The sequence below is a fragment of the Lepidochelys kempii genome, chromosome 9 (genome assembly GCF_965140285.1).
Source record: "Lepidochelys kempii isolate rLepKem1 chromosome 9, rLepKem1.hap1, whole genome shotgun sequence".
In the NCBI taxonomy this organism is placed as follows: domain Eukaryota; kingdom Metazoa; phylum Chordata; order Testudines; family Cheloniidae; genus Lepidochelys; species Lepidochelys kempii.
In genome coordinates, this window is record NC_136388.1 from 81104899 (window position 1) to 81125524 (window position 20626).

The following is a 20626-nucleotide window of genomic DNA, read 5'->3' on the forward strand; positions in this document are numbered from 1 at the left end:
GCCAATGTAGTCTGTGGTAGCATGACATCTACCATCACTGCTTTCCTTTTGCAGCCTAGGAAACTGCCTCTGTGTGACCATTTGATCTTCACGTTCTAAAACCATTAAGATCATATGCTGAAATATGGTTATAATATTTTGCAGTTCTAAAAATTTCAAAGTGCCTTTTACAGATTAATTAGTTGCAACTCACAACATCCGTATGAGGTAGGCAAATATCCACCTTTTAAAGATGGGGAAACTGAGGCACGGAGGCATTGTGATTCACCCAAAGTCATACAGCAAGTTATTGTCAGATCAGGATTAGAACTTAAGCATCCTGACTCCAATCTTTGTGCTTTAAGCACTGCACAATCCTTCCTCTCCTATTAACCTTTTACACATTAGAACACATGAGAGTTTGGGAACCAAAAGATGTATCATCAGCAGAATGACCAATATCCTACATGTGCAACAACATATATCTAATATATATTATGCAAATAGTATCTTTTATATAGTGAGCTTATAGGAGAGATATACTGACTCATATTAATTAATGTGAATGTGACCCTTTCCATCTGTGCATTAGGATGCTTCCCTGATTCTCAGGTTCAGTCTGCACTGGTCCCCGTTGCAAAGAGAGTAAGAGCAGCTAAGAGGCTGCTCTGACTTATGACAGTGGAGGATAGATGAAGCAGAGCTCTACCATACTGCCCCCTCCCACAATCCTGACAAGCCCTCTCCAACACTCAATATGACTCTTATATTGGTGGGGTGGCAGCTGACACAGCAGCCATATGCTCACAAGTTCTCTTGCTCCATGGGATGTCCTGCTGGCCATTTGTACAGAGATTTCAATTGAGAACCTGGCCCTCTATGTGAATGAAACACATAATGCTCTTTCCACCTGAGCTCATAGCCTTCTGCAGGACAAAACAGGTACAAGTCTATCAACTGAACAGCAGATGCTGGAGGGCTGTAGGATTAAATATTTAGGACCAATTTGAAAGGTGCCTGCTTCTGCCATTCTGATATGCTTCCCCTTAGAACTGCAATAGTCCTACCTGTTCTTATCAAATAAACACCCTCCCTCTCCTCCTTCATATGCCTCCTTTATACCCCACCCCCGCTTCAAGCTGTCCCTTTTCCACATCATCCAAACACCTGTTTCCTTTTGTCTTCTGTGTGGTTATCTGATTTAGATTGTGAGCTTGTAGCTAGGAAGGAGGGTCTTTTGGTTAGACACAGGGTAGGGACTCAGGAGGATCTTGATTCAATTCCAGCACTGCCATGGACTCCCAGTCTGAATTTGAGCAAGTCACATAATTTCTCCCTGCCTCAATTTAGTATCTGTAAAATGGAAGTATTAATAGTCCCTTTCTCTCGGACTTCGTGCCTCTTGTCTGTTTACATTAGAAGCTCCTCAGAACAGGGATTGTGCCTTACTGAGTATGTACGGTGTGTCGCACGTTTGGGATCCCAAGTTTCGCTGAGGCCTTTTGGATCTACTATAATCCAAATATTAGAAGGGTCTTCTGATCACTTCACAGATGGCTGCATTGCAGTAATGAGAGAAGCAATTCCTGCATACAGTTCATTAAAGGAGCTGGGAACTTTTGGAATAAAATATACACTCCATAGACATACATTAGGTTTCAGATATTTAATTATATATATATATTCACATACCAAATATGTGTGTGTGTGTGTAACTAGATATGGATACTGTAGTTAGATTTTGCTGATGGGGAGGTTGTTATTTATAGTAGGTTGATTATAGGGTCCCATTATATTTTGAGAGCTGTGGTTGACTTCCTGGGAGTATGGGCAGGTTTTGTTATAGATAGTTATCCTTTAGTTTATATGTTTTTATTGTATGTGCAAGCTCATAGAGCCCTGGTCAGGTGATTTAAAATTCAGTTGAAGAATCAATAATATCCATCTATTGAGATACATGAACTTGGGACTGGGATTATGATGGCAAAGAATGGCTAACCAGTTAGAAAATATAATCTAGTACCAGTTCCCATGACTTCCTGCTGGGACTGAACTTTCTGGGAAATCAATGGTCCTGCCAAGACTATTTCAGCCCTAAACACTTTTTGTTTTCTGTGGATTTGTACAGACCTCCTCTTGCGCTTAACCCTGTGAAAATTCAAGAACCCCTGAAAACAAGTTGGATTTGAATATACGGCTAAAAAGTGGAGAATGTTGCTTCTTCCTGTTTCCTGTAGTAGCAAAAAAGGAATTTGTTGAATGCCTGGAGCAGTTGGCCTGAGTTCTAAGATGTACTATGGTTGAACTCTGTAGCCATTATGTACCACTTTGAATTATTTAGTTTTTTGTCAATTTCAATATGTTTCTGTTGTATTCTTGGGATTGCCTAGCATCCTTCAGGTGGCTGAAAATTCCTGTTAAGCTTAAGGCTAAAGACTCTAGGGAGCCTGGTGGAAAAAGAAAAGGTGATTTGACTTCCTTAAAACAAAGTTTTTGTAATGTGCAGTTCTTTTCTCTAAAGTCAGCTTTGTAAAAGTGGCAGGGGCTTCATGCTGCTCGTTTTACAGTGATTTCCACATCAGTTTAATGTACAAGAACAGAAAAAAGGTGTTTCTTCTAACTTCCCTCTATGCAAATTCAGTCTGGGATCTGATGTTCAAGCTGGGTTCTTTCTTGCTAGTGCATCTTCACCAGGAATAAATATGTTCTGGGCTGCATGTTGCCCCCCAGTGACACAAGTGCAATTTCATTGCTTTCATATCCTTCCCTCAGTGACAGAAAGCAATCTGTCATATTGTTCATCTTCATATTGTTCCCTCGGTGGCACCTGTGAAACTATGGATATGTCCACACTGCAATTAAAAACCTGGGCTGGCTCATGACAGCTAATTTGGGCTTACGGAGCTCAGGCTTGCGGGGCTGTTTAATTGTGGTGTAGACATTGGGGCTTGCGCTGGAGCCCGGGCTCTAGGACCCTGCGAGCTGGGAGGGGCAACCTGTGCAACACAGTTAAATCAACCTAACCCCTGGTATAGACGGTGTTAAGTCAATGGGAGAATTCTCCCATCGATGTAGCTACTGCGTCTCGGGGAGGTGGTGTACCTATGCCAATGAGAGAAGCCCTCCTGTCAGCGTAGGTAACATCTTCACTGAAGTGCTACAGCGGCACAGATGCGCTCCTACAACATTTTAAGGGTAGACCTGCCCTAAGTGTTTTGACCAGGGTAATTTTCTTAAATGACAGGGTTGTTTCTAACTATTCTATTGGGAAATTATATCACAATTTAGTACATCCTATTGTTAGAAAGTTTTCCATTATGTATTCAGTCTGAAATTTCCTTTCTTTTCTTTCCATACTTTGCTAGAATAAGATAGTTGCAAAGCATATTGTTTAATGGATTGTTTCATTGGGAGTTTTAGGGGAAATATTAAGACTAAGAGCTTCTAGACATTCTCCTCTCTCACCATCATTAATACCATTAAGCAGATTCATAAAACAGCTCTTTTGAGATCTTATGCCAAGTTCATTTGTTTTCTTTATTTCAAGAAGTTTTATAAGAGATATCCTAAGGACATTCACCATTTAATTTTGTTCAATTACACAAATATTGTGCTGTGATTTTATTTGTATGGTTAGATTATTCCTCCGATATGTTGTTTATCTTTATTGCATTTTAAAAATAGTTGAAAAATAAAATAGGAAAGAAAATGGCTTGCTGTTTAAATGATCAAGGTAAATTAACTTTGTACAACCGTGTATTGGTTTATGAGCCCTGTGGAAGAACCTAGCCTTAATTGTGCCTTGTTAAAATTGGCTATTTAAATATTAAAGCCTTTTAACTGGTTCTCCGTATAGAATCATGTTCCTATTTGATTAATCTCCTATTTTCTGATGACCTGGCTTTTTTATGCTCTTGTCATATAAATAGTTTATACAGCGGGCCTGATTCTCCACTCAGTATGTCAGTGTGAATCAGGGAAAGCTGCGCTGCAGACAATGCAAATGTTACTGTTGTAAAACTGATGTAAGCAAAAGGAGAATCAGGCTCCTTGGTATTTATTTTATATCCTCTTTTTGGGGGGAAGGAGGGAGAGAAAAATGTCTGAGCGCTGTTTTTCACATACAACTCCTCAAACCTGCATTTTCACATCTATGTCTGATAAACCGACATGGCATCTCTCAGCATACTTATTTAGTGGCACCTTCCCCCAGCTTTTTCAGGCATCTGCAGTGAGCACAGTTTATGCTTCAGTTCAAGGAATCAGGACAGCTGATGCAGAGCACGGTGGCAAAAACAGCAGCAGCAATGGGGCCCTGGGTGTGCTAGACTTGTCAAGAGGCTCAATGGATTGTGTGCATTTTTAGCTGAGCCATTAAGCGGGAATAACAAATAATGATTTTTCCTCTTCCTCTCCAAAATGGTAAAGGTGGGAGAAAGGGCCATTAAAACAAAGGGAGAGAGGAAAACCAAGGGGTGATCATACATAATACTGAAAGGTATAAATATCATGGAGGGAGAACAATGTTAAAGTATTCCAAGGTATAATGGGATGGAACTGAGCTTAGGGTAATTACAGGCTGAATGTTCCCAGTAATGAAGTCTGTAAGAGTGGGAAAAAGTGGTGGGAACCCCCCTTTTTTGTGATATTTAGAACTAGCTTGGACAAAGCACAAGTCTACTAGCTAATGTGCAAAATGACCTATTAGGTCTACTCTTTTCTATCTCCAGTTTTTATGTTTCTGTGAACCACTTTAGGACCATAGGAAGCAGATCAGATTAGTGGTCCCTCTTCTCAAGTTTCCTGTCATCTGCACAACAGTGCCAAGTACCAGATGCTTCAGAAGAAGGTGTAAAATCCATGTAATTGTCAGTCATGGAATAAACTACTTGCTGGGGGAAGTTTCTTCCTGATCACAAGCAGCTGATAGTGGCTATTTTATGCCCCAAAGCCTGAGGGTTATATCAAGTGTACATTTTTATCGTAGCTAGCCTTTATCTATTCTATTAATTTAGCCAAAAATTTAAGTATTTACAGCAAATAAAGTTCTAAGAATTAGATCATATTTTGCAAATTAACCCTTTCATTTCTGTGCTGAAAGAAAACTACAGTGTTTCAAATGGTTAAGACTACGCTTGGAAAGATTAGATTTTTATTGGTCAGTAAAGGTTAATTTCACCATACACACACAAATCAATGAAAAAATATTTCCATCAATGATCATCAAAATTTACAGATAGACAGAGTAAGAAAAATGCTGCTTGAGAACTTATTAGAGTTTGATTTAAGGATAGTTACTTTACATATATATATTTTACATATGATGTTGGCAATTGGTGTTTTAATGCTTATAAAGCTTTAATTTTTTGAATCTCAGCATCTAATGTCATTACATAATTACTGTCTGCCTCCCCACATTGTCTGAGATCCTCATAATTTCCAGTAACCTCAGTGATTTAAACTGAAAAAATCTTCAGAAATGTGTAAACATAAACATCAATATAATCTCTCAAATTTATGAAAAATAAATATTGAATTCTGCCAAGCCTCATTAAGATTCAATATATACTTCCTGGCATAGGCTTCAGTCCACCTAGAATTAAATGCATCTCTTCTTTTTCATGTAGGACCTGATACGAAGAGATATACTGTATTACAAAGGTCGCATTGACATGGATAAATATGAAGTGGTGGATATAGAAGATGGGAGAGATGATGACTTCAACGTCAGCATGAAGAATGCCTTCAAACTTCATAACAAGGAAACCGAGGAAATTCACTTATTCTTTGCCAAGAAGCTGGAGGAGAAACTGCGATGGCTCAGAGCTTTCAGAGAAGAAAGGAAGATGGTTCAAGAAGATGAAAAGATAGGTAAGGGATCGAAAATCAGTGGGAGGGTGGTTGCTGGGTTTTGCCCCCTGTGGGGGAGAAGGCCAAATTACTGTGCTTTAGAATTATAGTTTAACTTCATTATAACATCCCTGGCTTATCTCACAGTTGCTGTGAAGATTTGCTCATTTAGGAGCAAATGCTGCCCTTGGCTTCAAGCTTCAGCAGAAGAAAACTCCACAAGGTGATGCAGGAGAGAGAAATCTACAGTCCCCCAGCCACTGAGAGGCAGCAAAGCCTCACGGCTGCAGTAGTTTCTGCCCTACCTATGCACCACCACTGTAGGGAGAAAGGCAGACAGACTCACTGCTCTACCAGCCTTGCCCTTCTCTATGTATTACCACAAAAGGTTATTGTAACCAAGATTGGCATCTGGCTTATTGTCTTTTGCTCATTCATAAAGTACTGTGTTCATTTATGGCACTGTATAAATAATGCTAAAAATAATAATGTTTATAAGGTTGCTTTTTAGGCAGCCTCCTCCCAACTGATGTTACAGTGAGGCTTTATTTTAAAAGAAGGTTTGTTTTTTATTAAAATGTCTCTCTGTATGGGTAGCCCCACCAGGCAATGCTTTGCCATCTATGGGTTATTAGTTTCATAAATGGTGCATGAAGAAATACTCAGAAAAAGAGGGTTGGAAAACGATTTTCTGAATTCTTTGCCATATTCCCTTTTTCCAGGCTTTGAAATTTCTGAAAATCAAAAGCGGCAAGCGGCAATGACAGTAAGGAAAGTCAGTAAGCAAAAAGGTAATTGGCAGCATGCCTCTCGTTAGGTGAAGCCAGGGTGGGGTGGGGCTTTATGCTGGACTGCAATCCACGTTCCCTTTGATTTTTCACCAGTCTCTTTTTTTATCTCGTTTGTGTGTTTCATAAAATTTGTTGATGTATCCATGGGCCAAATTCATTTCTGGTGTAACTCTGTTGAAGCCAGTGGAATTACAGCAGAGGTGATTTTGATCTCCTCTGTCCAGTCTAGTATCCAAAAGCAATCCTGTGGGCAGGAATTTATCTCAAACCATAGACAGTATGTAGATTCATCTCACCCCAGACTGAAACTAAAGCCGGTGAGAAGATACAAAGAGGCTTGCTAATTCCCAGAGTCTCCCATTGGAAAAGAAAGGGAGATGGCTAAAACCCAGGATGTGTTGAGGTCCCACCACTCTACTTCTTTTTGAAATGAGAGACTCATGGAACTTGCATATAACCTTTTAAGGATAGCACAGTTGCATCAGCACTAGCAAACATAGCATCCTAGTAAAGACACTATATATCAAATAGTCCTAGAAGATCATATTCATCCCCCTGCCTGGGAAGAGTACAGTCAACCAATAAGAGTCATGTCAGATATTAGACTGAGAAGTCACTGGCCAGAGTTAATGATCAGTTCTGATAATTCTTGCAGCTGCAGGTTTTGTAATGATCAATATTGGGGAGAGTTAGAGAGGAGTCATAGTAACAATGTTTGAAGTCATGGAGTCTTCAGAAAAAATATGAGAAGTCATGAACATGCCATCTAGTTACCAAAATATCATGGCACGTTCAGGTCTCCAAATGGTTAAATGTTTTGGGAACAACTCAGGACTTCTTGGGTACCTGCAGTCACCAGCTGCCGCCTCCCTGTTCTATAGCTTTTACAGCCCTATGCTTGACTTTTCAAACAAACAATGTCTTAAACCTTTAACGAGTTCCTAGCTCTCTTCCTCACCTGGTTGTTCCATACTGGCCTGATGGTTCATTAGTGCTTTGTTAGGCCCAGTGTGAACCCATTGGTCTCCTATGTCCCTGCACTGTTGTTGTTGATCTACTGCCATCTACTAGCCTCTAGTGTTATCCTCTGAGTTGTTCTCTAAAAACTCTCATGGCCAGATTTTCAAAACTGGAAATGTGCAAAAAATGCATTTGGGTGCCAAATGTACGTACCGCATCACTACAACTGTGCACAGGAACTGCACATTCAATAGACCAGTTTTTCATGTAACTGGCCACTTGTATGGGCACAATTCTGAAAATTTTCCCCCTCACTATCCTCTTGTGCACTGACTCCCGGAGCATGCAAACAATTCACTGAAATCACGCTCACTGGAAAATCGCAGGATCTGTGACTCAAATGACAGCCCCGGCAAATCAAGTTCTCATTAGTGCTAATGAAACTGACTCAGCTCAAGTGTGCCTGAGAGTGCATATGAATATTTCCAATTGAACTGCTGTAGTTCCATCCTGACAAACTCAGCGTACTTAACTATATTTAGTTTTTACACAGCACTTGCTCTCTTATTCTCTCTCTCTTTCTTTCTCTGTGGGGAAAAAACAAAAGGGGAGGGGAATTTTAATAGCCCAGGCTCCTTAGGCTATACAATTAATTAGCTTCCCTCTTCCTAGAACATCAGTCAGCACCTCCCTTATCCAGAATGACCCTGTGCTCTAATATTGGGAATTCTTTTTATGATATAACGTCCTTGAGTCTGACAGAAACTCATTCTGACTCACACATCAAGTGGAACGATGTCAGATTGTTTTACCTAAGACATTTATTCTGAAATAATAACAAAACCCTTTACATAGCATCATTATATTAGCAACTCTGCCTCTTCCATAATGTCTTGTGCTTCAGTGAGCATAGCCCAGCCCCAAGTTAATTAAATTAAGTACTGATAAAGTAAATTTTGTAAAGCCAGAGCCTTGCTAAATACCATCAAAACCAGTTGATTTTATTACCCCATAGAGAGTGGTTTGGCTTATCGAATAATAGGTGTGTAGAACTGGAAGGAACTTCAAGAGGTCATCTAGTCCAGTGCCCTGCACTCAAGGCAAGACTATGTAATAACTAAACCATTCCTGACAGGTGTTCAACTTTTTCTTTAAAACATCCAATGATGGAGATTCTACAACTTCCCTAGGCAATTTGGTCCAGTGCTTAACTACCCTGACAGTTAGGAAGTTTTTCCTAATGTCCAACGTGAACTGCCCTTGTTTCAATTTAAGCCCGTAGCTTCTTGTCTTATCCACAGAGGTTAAAGAGAACAACTTTTCTTCCTTGTAACAACCTTTTATGTACTTGAAAACTGTTCATGTCCCTGTCCCCGCCCCAGTCTTCTCTTCTCCAGACTAAACAAGTCCAATTTTTTCAATCTTCTATCATAGGTCATGTTTTCTAGACCTTTGATCATTTTTGTTGCTCTGCTCTGGACTTTCTCCAATTTGTCTACATCTTCCCTGATATGTGGTTCTCAGAACTGGACACAATACCCAGTTGAGGTGTTATCAGCTCAGAGTAAAGTAGAAGAATTACTTCTCATGTCTTGCTTCCATCCCAGAATGATGTTTACTTTTTTTGCAACAGTGTTGTTATACTTTTGATTCATAATTAGCTTGTGATTCCACTATAACCCTGAGATCCCTTTCTGCAGTACTTCTTCCTAGACAGTCATTTCCCATTTTGTATGTGTGCAATTTATTGTTCCTAAGTGGAGTACTTGGCATTTGTCCTTAATGAATTTCATCCTATTTACTTCAGACCATTTTCTCCAGTTTGTCCAGATCATTTTGAATTTTAATACTGTCCTCCAGAGCACTTGCAACCATTCCCAGCTTGGTATTGTCCACAAACTTTATAAGTGTACTCTCTATGCCATTAGCCCTGATGAAGATATTGAACAGAACTGGACCCAGGACTGATCCCTTTGGGACTCCACTTGATATGCCCTTTCATCTTGACTCTGAACCACTGATAACTACTCTCTGGAAACGGTTTTCCAACCAGCTAGTTGTATTTCCCTAGTTTCTTTATGAGAAGGTCATGCGAGACAGTACGAAAAGCATTACTAAAGTCAAGATATACCACATCTACCACTTCCCCCCTCCCCACCACAAGGCTTGTTACCCTGTCAAAGAAAGCTATTAGGTTAATTTGACATGATTTGTTCTTGACAAATCCATACTGACTCTTATTTATCACCTTATCTTCCAGGTGTTTGCAAATCGCTTTTGCATAATACCCCAGAGGTTGGCCCTTGTGTGAGTAGTCCTATTGAGCAGCTGGCTTAAGTGGGAATACTTAGCAAGCATTACTCAGCATGAGGAAGGGTAGCAGAACTGGGCTCCAAGTTATTTGCAGTTTCAGGGTGCTTTTGTTGACTTATCTTGTAATAATTTCATACGTATTTGAAATGTATCCCCAACAAGGCTTTACCAAAGGCATTGATAAATACTTGGAGACTGTGTATTGCTAGTACCTAGTTGTAGTTACCTGTGCTAAGAGAAGGGTAACCAGTTCTCATGCTTCAGGATGACTGCAGCCAGGGATCAGGTAGGCCTGCTGCCTTTTCTATGTACACACTGCGGAGCTAGACATATGCATTGCAGAAAGGTTTGGGTTGCCTCTGATACATCAGTTGGGCCTCAGAGCACTTAAGCATGTGCTTAACTTTAAGAATATAAATAGTCCAATTGACATTAATGCTACGTATATGTTCAAAGTAAGCACATGCGTCAACACTTTGCCTGATCAGGCTTAGTAGCCACTGCAGGCCTTGATGGCCCAACCAGCTGATCTGATATGTTAAGATCTCTGTGCCCAGGTTTTAGGTCACTGGATGTGTTTTGTAGCCTTATTTTTACCATCTGCTATGTTATATCAGTTGACCTCTTCTGTGGGAAACAGCAATAATTTCCCTATGACAGAATGCATAAGGAAAGGATTGAAGCAGTTAAGGAGATGAAATGGGAAGGGCAATCAAGTGTGTTGGAGACGAACTAGAAAGTTTTCAGTAGTTTTAACAGCAGCGTATTTCATGAACTGTCATACAGTGTTTCCCTAAAGTATTACTCTGGAGTCAGCCCGCATATTTATTAAGAGGAAACATTTAAAGGACCACTAGCTGCAATACACTGGAGAGAGAAAGTGTGGAAGATGAGACTGACAAGGAAGAAACATCCAAACTCTGTCAGATAAACTTGATGAAACTTTAATCAGATGATTAAGAGACAGCATAAACCTTTGCATTTGGGGTTTGTTTTGTTTTTTTTAAACCAGTGTCCTAAATGAATCATCCCATTTGGAACCAGCTTGCTGGTAACACGTACATGCACCCACAGACATACACACGTATGCACCTACAGGCATATATACACATGCACAACCAAGATTCCTTCAGAATTGGTTTGATGTTGAGCAAGCGAGTAAACTTCAGATTTCAGCAACATACTGGGATTTGCACTACTTATTGGATTGGGGGGAAATGTAATAATATCAGAGCATGTGCCTTAAGACAGCATTAAACCAATTCTCCACCTTCTTTAAGTCCATTAGACATAAAGTGGATAAGTAGCATTGGCTTGTGCTCCTTCCCAGCAGACAAAGTTGTGGGATATTTTTTACAGACAGTGATTCAGATCCTTCTTCCAGTAAGAGCCATCCAGCTCCATGCAACTTCAGTGGGTGTAACTGAGAGTAGAATTTAGTCTAGTATATCCTAGAATAATTAAAATGGGAGATAGAAATTCTGGTTTGGCTTGATTTTTAAAAAGAGCCTGTCACAGTTACTAGGCTATCTGCACCGCTGTCCCTTCTTGGGGATTTTGAGTGCAGCCCCAGCAGTTGTCAAGTCATGGACCCCCACCTCTCCTGGGGTGGAACTCTGCAGTTCGCCACTCTCAGACTAGCACCTGGATTTACAGTCCCCTAGGTGCCAGCCATGACTAACTCAGCAGGTCCAATGGGGGCCAGATCCTGCAGAGGTTTCTCTTTGGGAGCCTCTGACAGCATACCTTTGCAGTGAAACTGTGTCTCCAAAACAGGGCATGATTTATTTTGCCCAAAAGGTACACAGTGCAGAGAGGTGGATTTAAAATAACAAAGACTTGCATAGATATTGCCTGGCCTAAACTTAACCTTGCCATCCATAACTCGGGAGGGTCTGGCTTATTTCCCTTCTCTGATTTGGGAGAAACAGCCTATGCTGTTTGAAGCCTGGTCCCTCTCTCAGACTTCTCCCTGAAACATCCTGGCCAGTTTCTCTAACCACTTCCCCTCCCTTTCTGCCAGGTTTAGGTTTCCTTAACAATCAAGCCTATTAGGTCATGTCGTGCATCCCTTATTGCCAATGCAGGATTGCTCAGCACACTGTATTTCCCATTGATTTGTCCATTCCAGTTTTAAGTGACTCTAACAACAGGGACTTCAAAGCTCCCTTAGTGTATCTAACCATTGGGATTGTTTGCCAGTACCCCGGTAACGATTCCTCTCCATCTTCAGTGTTTACAGCCTTCAAAAACTGGTAGACACTTATCAAATCCCCCGTTTAGTCTTCTTCTATCCCCATGTATGGTAGCAGGTAACATATTCACTTCTAATTCACACAGGTGCTTTTTGGCATACATTCCTAGATGCTTTCAAAATCCCCAGCCAAGATTTTCAGATGGGACTAGTGATTCTGGGGTGCCTCAATTTTTGGCTGTTCAACTTGGGGCTCATTAAAGAGGTCTGATTTTCAAAGGCACAGCACTTTCTACAAATTAGATCCCTTTAAGGTGTCTCAAGTTGGCCATTCAAAAGTTAAGGCTCCCCAAATCATTAGTCAAGAATATTAGCTTTTCCTGGACATAAGAACATAGGATTCATTATGGTATATAAGACCACTAGTCTGTCTAGTCAGGTAACTTGACTCTGTCAGTGGTCTTAACCTAACAATTCATAAAAAGGAATGATATCCCCTTGTTTTTGTTATTTATTTAATAGTGCAAGCCTATGTGGGATGGGATCTCCCTTCTGAACCCCACGAGCGATCAATAAATGCTATGAAGAATGAAATTTGCTTTTTTCTCTTAATTTTGGACTAACTTATTCTTTATTATTGCTGTTTTCATGAGTAGCATAACAGTGGGCTAAGGAGCTGCATCTTCCAACGTGCATGCTTCAGTTCTCTTAGCAGACCATGGGGAGGCCTCCAAAAGCTGCCCTTGACATGCTGAGATGTTTCCAGTATTCCCTGTTTCCCTCCATACCCTAGTTGCTGAATTCTCCCACTACCACTAAGTGGCCTCATCCCTCCCCTAGCAGTCTGTAAAAATCCACCGAGAGCTAAATTCATAGCTGGTATAAATTGGCATAGCTCCACCAGCTAAGGCTTTGGCTCCAGAATGCATTCTCTCTCTAGCTGCCAAGTCTTTCTGCTACCCTCATTCGCGTTAAGTGACTTGACCTGATGCCCAGCTAACCTCAACTCACAAATATACTGACCCAAATTCCTCCCAAGGGTCATACCATCCTAATTTCTTCTGACATTTCAAACCTCTGCAGCTCAGTTGTCAAACATTCCCAGTTTCTAAGTGTCTTCTACCTGGAAATCATATGACATCTTAAGGGTTAACCGGCCCATTCGTTAAATTCTTTTTAAAAAGGGAGGGGAGGCACACTTGTATTTTCAGATATAATCAAGGTAATTTCCCTTTGTTCACCAAGCTTTCCACACTGCAGATGAAAGAATGTCATTACTGGATGAAAACCATGTTATCAATACTACTTCCCTGCAAATACGTAAAATACATGTGCAAATCCCATTGCTCAAAAATTATATGGGCAGTAAACCAATGTTCCCTCTAATTTTTGACAGGCCGTGTGCGCAAAAAATTTCTTCTGTGCAAATTTTTGAAGCAGAGTTCAAATTTGTGTGCCATGAGTCAAATGCGCCCAAGCGACTAAAATGCTTATACATTTAAAACGTTTTAATTTGCAATTTGTGATAATAATAGTTTTACACCATGTTATTTTATAAATGTCATTTTTAAATACTTAGACAAAGGAAATTTAACCTCCTTTCCCCTTCCCCCCCTTGCCAGCTAATAGAATCTGGCTGTGTTGATAGAATGCGGGCAAACAATGTCAAAAGTCGCCAGTAAATGATATTTCGGCCTGGCTCCGATTTAGTATTTCATTTTTTGTGCGCGCGGTGTTTAGGATCTGTGTGCACACGCACACAGCTTAGAGGGAACAGTGCCATAAACTGAACCTTCCAAAGCCCATGAGTGCCCATTATACAGTTACCCTGTGGAACTAGCCACAGCATTTTCAGTCTGAAAGTATTGATGATGATTATGATTTTCATAATACAGATGAAATCGGTTCTTCACTGAAGGAATTACTAAATCCAGATAGAATCTGATCTGCGATATAGTTAGGATTTCCAAAGCTAAGCAAGGTCTGACTGGATGAATATTTGGATAGGAGACCTCCAAGGAATACCTAAGTGCAAAAGGAAATGACACTGGTGACTAAGTAAGGGGCACTCTTGCTTCTGAGTCCATTCTGAACAGATACTCCAGCAGAGTGCTGAGAATGCCATCTGTTGGGTGAGATGTGAAACTGACCTCTTGCCTTCATTAAAGACCCCAAAGGACTGTTTGAAGAGTAGAGGTGTTACCCACAATGTCATGCCCAGACTTCCAGTTGAGTGATTCTGACCACCTAAATTCTCCTTGTATTTTCAGTTAAATATTTTTTTCTTCCTATTTAGTTCTAAATTGTCATGTAGATTTGCTGTGTGCTGTTAATAAGTGTCACCCCAGAAGTGGCTGTATTTCAGTGAGTGAACTCTGTAGTTCAATAAAATGGACAGTGCAAGGAGTATGATGAGTTCCTCATCAAATGATTAATACTTTGGCACTATTTCCTGTTGAAGGGGCGTGCTGAATAGTACACCACAGAAATATGTCAGAAATAACTGGACACAACTGGACTTGTGATGAGGTTGAGTGCGTCTCCTAAGAGGTGTGAATTCCCTCACTGCTGTTGAAACTTAGGAGAATTGAGGGTTTGCACCACAGTACACTCTCCATTCACCAGCAGTATGGCACCAACTTCAGCCCACTCTGAACTAGAAAACATTTATATTTTATCACCTATCTCTTAAATCCAGTTAATAGATAGGCAAGGTGGTTAGATGCCTGGAGAGGAAAGGAACATGAAATAGCTACCAATCAAGGCATGAAAGAAATCCTTAAAGGGTCAGGATCGAATATGCATAGAAAGACATCTTATATTTGGCTTTACTCTTTTAATTCTTTCAGTGCCAGGGAATTCCTTCTGAGATCACAAGTACAAAACGCATTTTGGAAAGAAGTTAGGAGCAAAGTAGAGATGGCTTGAAATCCTTTCAGGGTTTTTGGTTTTGAGGGGGGGGTTTTAAGATGAGAAACCTAAGTGATTCAAACTGACATTGTCTAGCACTAAAATACTGCTCAATTTCAATTGACAATACATCATCTCTCTTTGCTGCATTTGCCCTGACAAATGATAAACTGCAAAGCTACTTTTTTCCCCTCAACCCCCCGGCCCTACTGAACAATCGTACTATGCAGCTGCAACCCTTGGAGTCTACCTTGGTGCAGAGTTCTGCATGAACCAGCAGAAGGAGCTCCAAGTCTGGTCAAGACTTGTGTAACTGCCTCCCTGTGCCTAGGGAAAAGCAGCGTGACTTCTGTGCCTGGAAATCTTTCCTTATCTATTTTGAATTCTGTTCACAGAGGCAGCCTGAGATTGCAGCATTCTTCACTGGGAAGGAGCTTTACTCATTTTTTCTGGTTAAATTGCAATAGAGTTATGGCTTTGCATATAAAAAAAATCCTTAAAGAGACAATTTAGCACATCTACTTGCAGCTCTGATGAGGGAGGAAACCAGCTCAGTTCAGATACAAATATATTAACCCTTCATTCATTCTGAGAACTAATCTTGTTCTGAGGTTTTGAAGATGTTCTGGTAAGTGGGATTTTTCTTCCACATCCGGTGTTTCACCGAGACCAGAAATACACAGATACCTGAAGAAAGGCCATTCTTGTGGCGTTTTTATCTGCTGTTGGAGGTGACATGTTGAAAACCTCACGAGAAAAGCTACTCTTGTGGGATTGCCGAATTTACTCTGCAGAGCACAAATACTCATATTTGCATGCACACAAATGCAAGGGCAAAATAACACATGCCTCCATGTCTGTAGCTGTAGTAATTGCATGAACAGGTTAGACGTACAATTTTGACAGTTTAGTTCCTCTTTGCTTTCACCTGGTGCCCAGGGTAGCTGGAGCAAATTTGCCCCCTCCTTCTATGCAAATTAGATCAGCCTCAGGACTTTTCTAATTTAGGTAAACTGCCATGGTCATGGATCACTGGAACATAGCATGATTTGGCCACATTCCCTGTCACACTTTATCTTCTGCCACTACGTGGAGTGAGCCACCAGGGATTATTATAGAGCTGGCTATGCCGGTTCTATACCAGGTGGGGATTTCCCCATGCCACAGGTATCTTCAGATGCTGAACTAGAGTCTAGATGCCTGAGCAATCTAATTGGAGGATGGAGGTATCCTGCTGTCTCTATGATATCCTAGAGCCAAACCATTTAAGATTGACCCTGGCCCCTGTCTGTAATGATGGGACATCAAGCACTCAGTGGAACTGGCATTCTACTGTGCAAGGATCTTACTCAAGATTCACAAATGTGAGGTAGGAAAAATAAAGTTGTAAACGCATGAGATTAGCAAATCTGATCAAGCATCCAAGAGCCTACCAAAGAGGTGAAGGAACCAAACAGATTGTTGTTTTCAGCTTGACTTGGAACACATAACTGTGATGCAGTTGGATAGGGTTACTAAGTCATGAATCATGCAGCAACTTTTGCCCATGTTAAAAATGAAAAAGGATGACTGTACTTCCTGGACTGGATAGAGAGCAACGTGGGTGGTAGTATTTGTTATCAGATAAAACAAATAGTCGTTTAATTTCTTTGAAGAAATCAGTCCCATTTCCATATTCCTCGTCTCGAAGCACAATTTGAAGAAATCCAGGAAATGTTTCAATTCAGTCTGAAGTCTTATTGGTTTTTAACCAGACTTGATTGGTATTTACTATAACAAAGGGGAGGAAATTACTTCTTTTCCCTCTCCAGACTATTAAAGTCTTAGCTTGTTATAATAGAAGGACCTATATAATGATGCACCAACATTAAAAGGTTGGCAGCTTAGTTTCACATTATAATGCATTGCATTTTTTGAGAGTTTAATTCTTTGCCTGTAATTGGTTTGAACATGTATCGCACCTCCCATCCCCGGATCCCAAAGCACTGGCATGTGAAAGTCTGTGTTTGTGTGCTGGTAGAGACACATGCAGAGAATCTAATTTCTTTTATGCCAATCACCGTGGTATCTAGGTGCTAATTGTAATATTTTGCCTTCTCTAGCACCTCCCACCTGCGGATCTCAAAGCGTTTTACAAACATTAATTAATTTAGCTTCATAACCCTCATATGAGGAAGGTGGGTATTGTCCCCATTTTTCAGATGGGAAAACTGATCACAATAGGCTGGCCCACAATCTCCTGCAGTATAACCCCGGGGAGCAGGAGATCTCCATAATGTTCCCCCCACATCGTTTTGTCGGGGGGCTGCCCTACCCACAGAATGAGTAGCAGGTTCTGCAGGCAACAGAGGGGATCCACAGAAGGCCAGAACTTTCTGCATTTGCTTCAAAGCTCTGATGTTTCCTCTGCTCTCCCCTGCTTCCTGGCAGTGTAGCTTCCACTTTATCACACTGCCCAAGGAGCTTGCTTAAGAAGGGAATTACACTTCATGAATGGTCTCAGCAAGAAGGAAGTATAACCAGTGGGCATATTACCTTTCCCTGGTAATCTCCACAAGCATAGTAATGGTTGTCCCCTCAGCCCCACCATCCTCAGTTAAGGGCTACCCATCCTCTACCTCCCCCACAATCACTCATGTGGATTCCAGCTCCATAGAGCATCCTCTGCAGAGTTCTGTGTCTTAAAGACAGTGGACCCCTCACCCCTTCTGCATCAGAGGAGGCACTCTCTGGCCCAGAGAGATTGTAATTTGCTCAAGGTCACATAGAAATTATGTGACAGAGCCATTAATAGACACCAGGACTTCAGACTCACTGTCTTATACCTCAGCCACAAGGCCATCCTTTCTTTGGAATACCTCACCTGGAAGATAGGGCTGGAAAGTTAGCAGGCAGTGACTCTGGTGAGATTTCCCAGTACTTTCTAGTTTAGAAGCTGAAACCAGGCTGGTGAATTTAAAACAAACCGCTAGCGAAAAATCCTACAGGACTTAGTAGAGGAAGCAATGACTTCTGTCTTTTGAAACGAACAAATGGAATTCTATAGAAGAGGTACAGTTCTCTACAATGTAACAATTCTATAGACAAGACTTCACCTTTTCAATAATAGAGGGATTTCTAGATAACTGTATCTAATGGTTCTATAGGGCTCTCATGGCTTAAATTATATAGGACTTTTCCATAAGAGAAAAGCAAAACTCCACCAGAACAAAAGTAATTGATCTTTCTCAAATCTCCAACTAGCTTGCCAGTTTAGGTTGCATTTGGAGTGATAATTTAAGTTAGTTGCTAATTTCATCCCTAGAATTGCCTTCTGCTGCTCATGTCCCCACTGTGTGGGGCCTTGGTTTTTAAAGCTATAGCAAGTAATATCATGAGTACGGTTTTTGACCCAACTGAACTCTGACTGACCTCTTTCTTTTTCCCTTCCCCACCATCAATGCAGGTGTCAGCTACTCCAGGTCGGTTCCTCCAGCCTATCCACCACCCCAGGATCCATTAAATCAGGGACAATACATGGTGACAGATGGCATATCCCAGTCCCAGGTCTTCGAGTTCACCGAACCCAAACGCAGCCAGTCACCATTCTGGCAAAATTTCAGCAGGTTAACGCCATTCAAAAAATAATACCTAGAGTGAGATGGAGAATTTTAAAATAAAAATTTTAAAAAATTAAAAATAAAAATAAATAAATAAAATTATATTTATAGATGGACCTTTTTTCGGAGAAGCACTGTTGCAATTAAAAAGAATTATACACACACACACACACACACACATATATATATATATATATATATATATATATATATATATATATATAGAAGGACCAAAAACTTTTTTTTGTTGTTTTTGGGAAGCAAACTACTACTAGATACTAGGAAGCACCAATGACTTCTACTCATGTGTCCGATTTTGTTTTATTTAATTGGTCAGACAACATCATTTTTTCTCTTCATTTTTTTTTTTTTGTCCAACTTGTCATTGTCTCTCCAGGACGATTTCTTGCTCGTTGTGAGTTTGTCACTGAAGTTTCTTGCAGGCCACATTGGTGTATATTTTATTTTATTTATGCCTTTTATTTTTCTATTTTAGAGGTGGGGAAGATCTCTGCTCCCTTCCCTCTTTGCTCCCCCCACCCCTTGACTGTCCCCAAACTTCCTGTTTCAATGAACAGCATTTTCCCCCCAGCATTCTCTGTTCTGAGTCGTTCCAGTCTGGGTGTGCTCTGTTATGCACTGTGATATGCTGCTCAGTACTTCTATTGCTTTAACTGTTTTTATATGTGTTCTTGGGCCAGGGAGGGGGGTATAAACAAACAAAAGGGGGGAACAGATCTTTATTATGTGAGAGGTGACTTCTGTTCAATTGATTTGTTGCATTTTTAACTGTGTTTCATTTCAATGCTGTGTGTTTCAATCACACATGCCATTCCCAGTAAGATTGAAAGAGAACAATGGAGGCTTTTTTGTTTCGTATTTTATTTTATTTTCTCCAGAGATTTTTTTTTTTTAGCTGAGAAATTACCCCGTGAGATGTCCAATTCTAGGTAGAGAAAAATTAGTTATTGAACACAAACAAAATGGCCAGTGTTCCTTCTGCAGGAACTAACTCAGAGGACCCATCCTCTCTGCCACACACACACACACGCGTAGCACCACTGTTATGAACCATTGATTACAGTTTACAGGAGCAACGATCCTAGATGTAACAGCCATTGCTGTACTTGCTTTCTGGTCTGTTATGTTTTATTTAAGTATCCCTAGGTTTGCCTTGAGCCCCAAATTACCAACCGGACATTAGCTGACAATGATGACCTATTAGGTTAAGGATCATTGCTTAAGTAATCGAAAACATTTACTCAACATTTAATGCCTCCAACCTGTGGAAGAGTTTGAAAACTGCCTTTCAGAAAAGATTGCATTGAAATCAGTGTGGCCTGAGACGTCTTGCCATTGACCAGGACTACATATCCAAATGTAGATCAGGAATCAGACTAATCTAAACTGTAGCAATGGTTCAGCAAACTTGCACCGTTGTCAATAGGCTGCACAGTAATTAGTTAACCTCTCTGTGTCTCTTTCTCTCTCTTTTTCTCACTCTGTGTATTCAGAGCTGCATTTTCAATGACACCTCCTACAATTTCACCCTCACCTCAAACACACTAGTTTGCATGTACGGAAGCCTGCAGTTCGGCTCACAAAACAGATCATTGCACACACGATGCCTTTTTGCTTGGGCAAATGTGGATGTTTTGCTCATATAAAAAGGTGTACGTGAAAATTTCGCAGGTGCTGTTTTGTAGTCTCCTTTGAAAATGTGGGGTGAAATGATCCAAACCCTAATTTGTATTGACTCTTTTGTTTTTAATCTTATCGGCCATCCAAGCAAATCAGGCTAGCTACTGATGTAGAGAAATACACCGGGGGGTAGGGGAGTACAGATTTAATTTTTCACCTGAAAAACAAGAACCTGTGAAGGCCACCAGTGAATGATTTCAATATTTCCAGGCAGCTTATTCTCTTGTAGGGCTAGAGCAAGCACTAAGATAAAGACACCATGCCATGTTATAAGGGAGTGACCATATTTCCCATTTAAAGCACAAAGATTATCTCGGCACTTTCTTTGC

The 20626-nt window shown here is 40.6% G+C and overlaps 1 protein-coding gene across 14 annotated transcripts in view; it reads left to right on the forward strand.

The window, feature by feature from the left end:
• The window catches only part of ARHGEF9 (Cdc42 guanine nucleotide exchange factor 9), a 308240-nt gene that overhangs the window by 284452 nt on the left and 3162 nt on the right, over positions 1–20626 (forward strand). For 12 of the 14 annotated variants that reach the window (XM_073361040.2, XM_073361039.2, XM_078854245.1 and 9 more), the window contains 3 exons: positions 5607–5850; positions 6552–6620; positions 18443–18773. In XM_073361040.2, the coding sequence (XP_073217141.1) occupies positions 5607–5850; positions 6552–6620; positions 18443–18624 (495 nt within the window). In that variant the 3' untranslated portion in view covers positions 18625–18773. Of the gene's footprint in view, positions 1–5606; positions 5851–6551; positions 6621–18442; positions 18774–20626 lie in introns of those variants that run through there. The other 2 variants (XM_073361041.2, XM_073361042.2) reach the window with 2 other exon arrangements.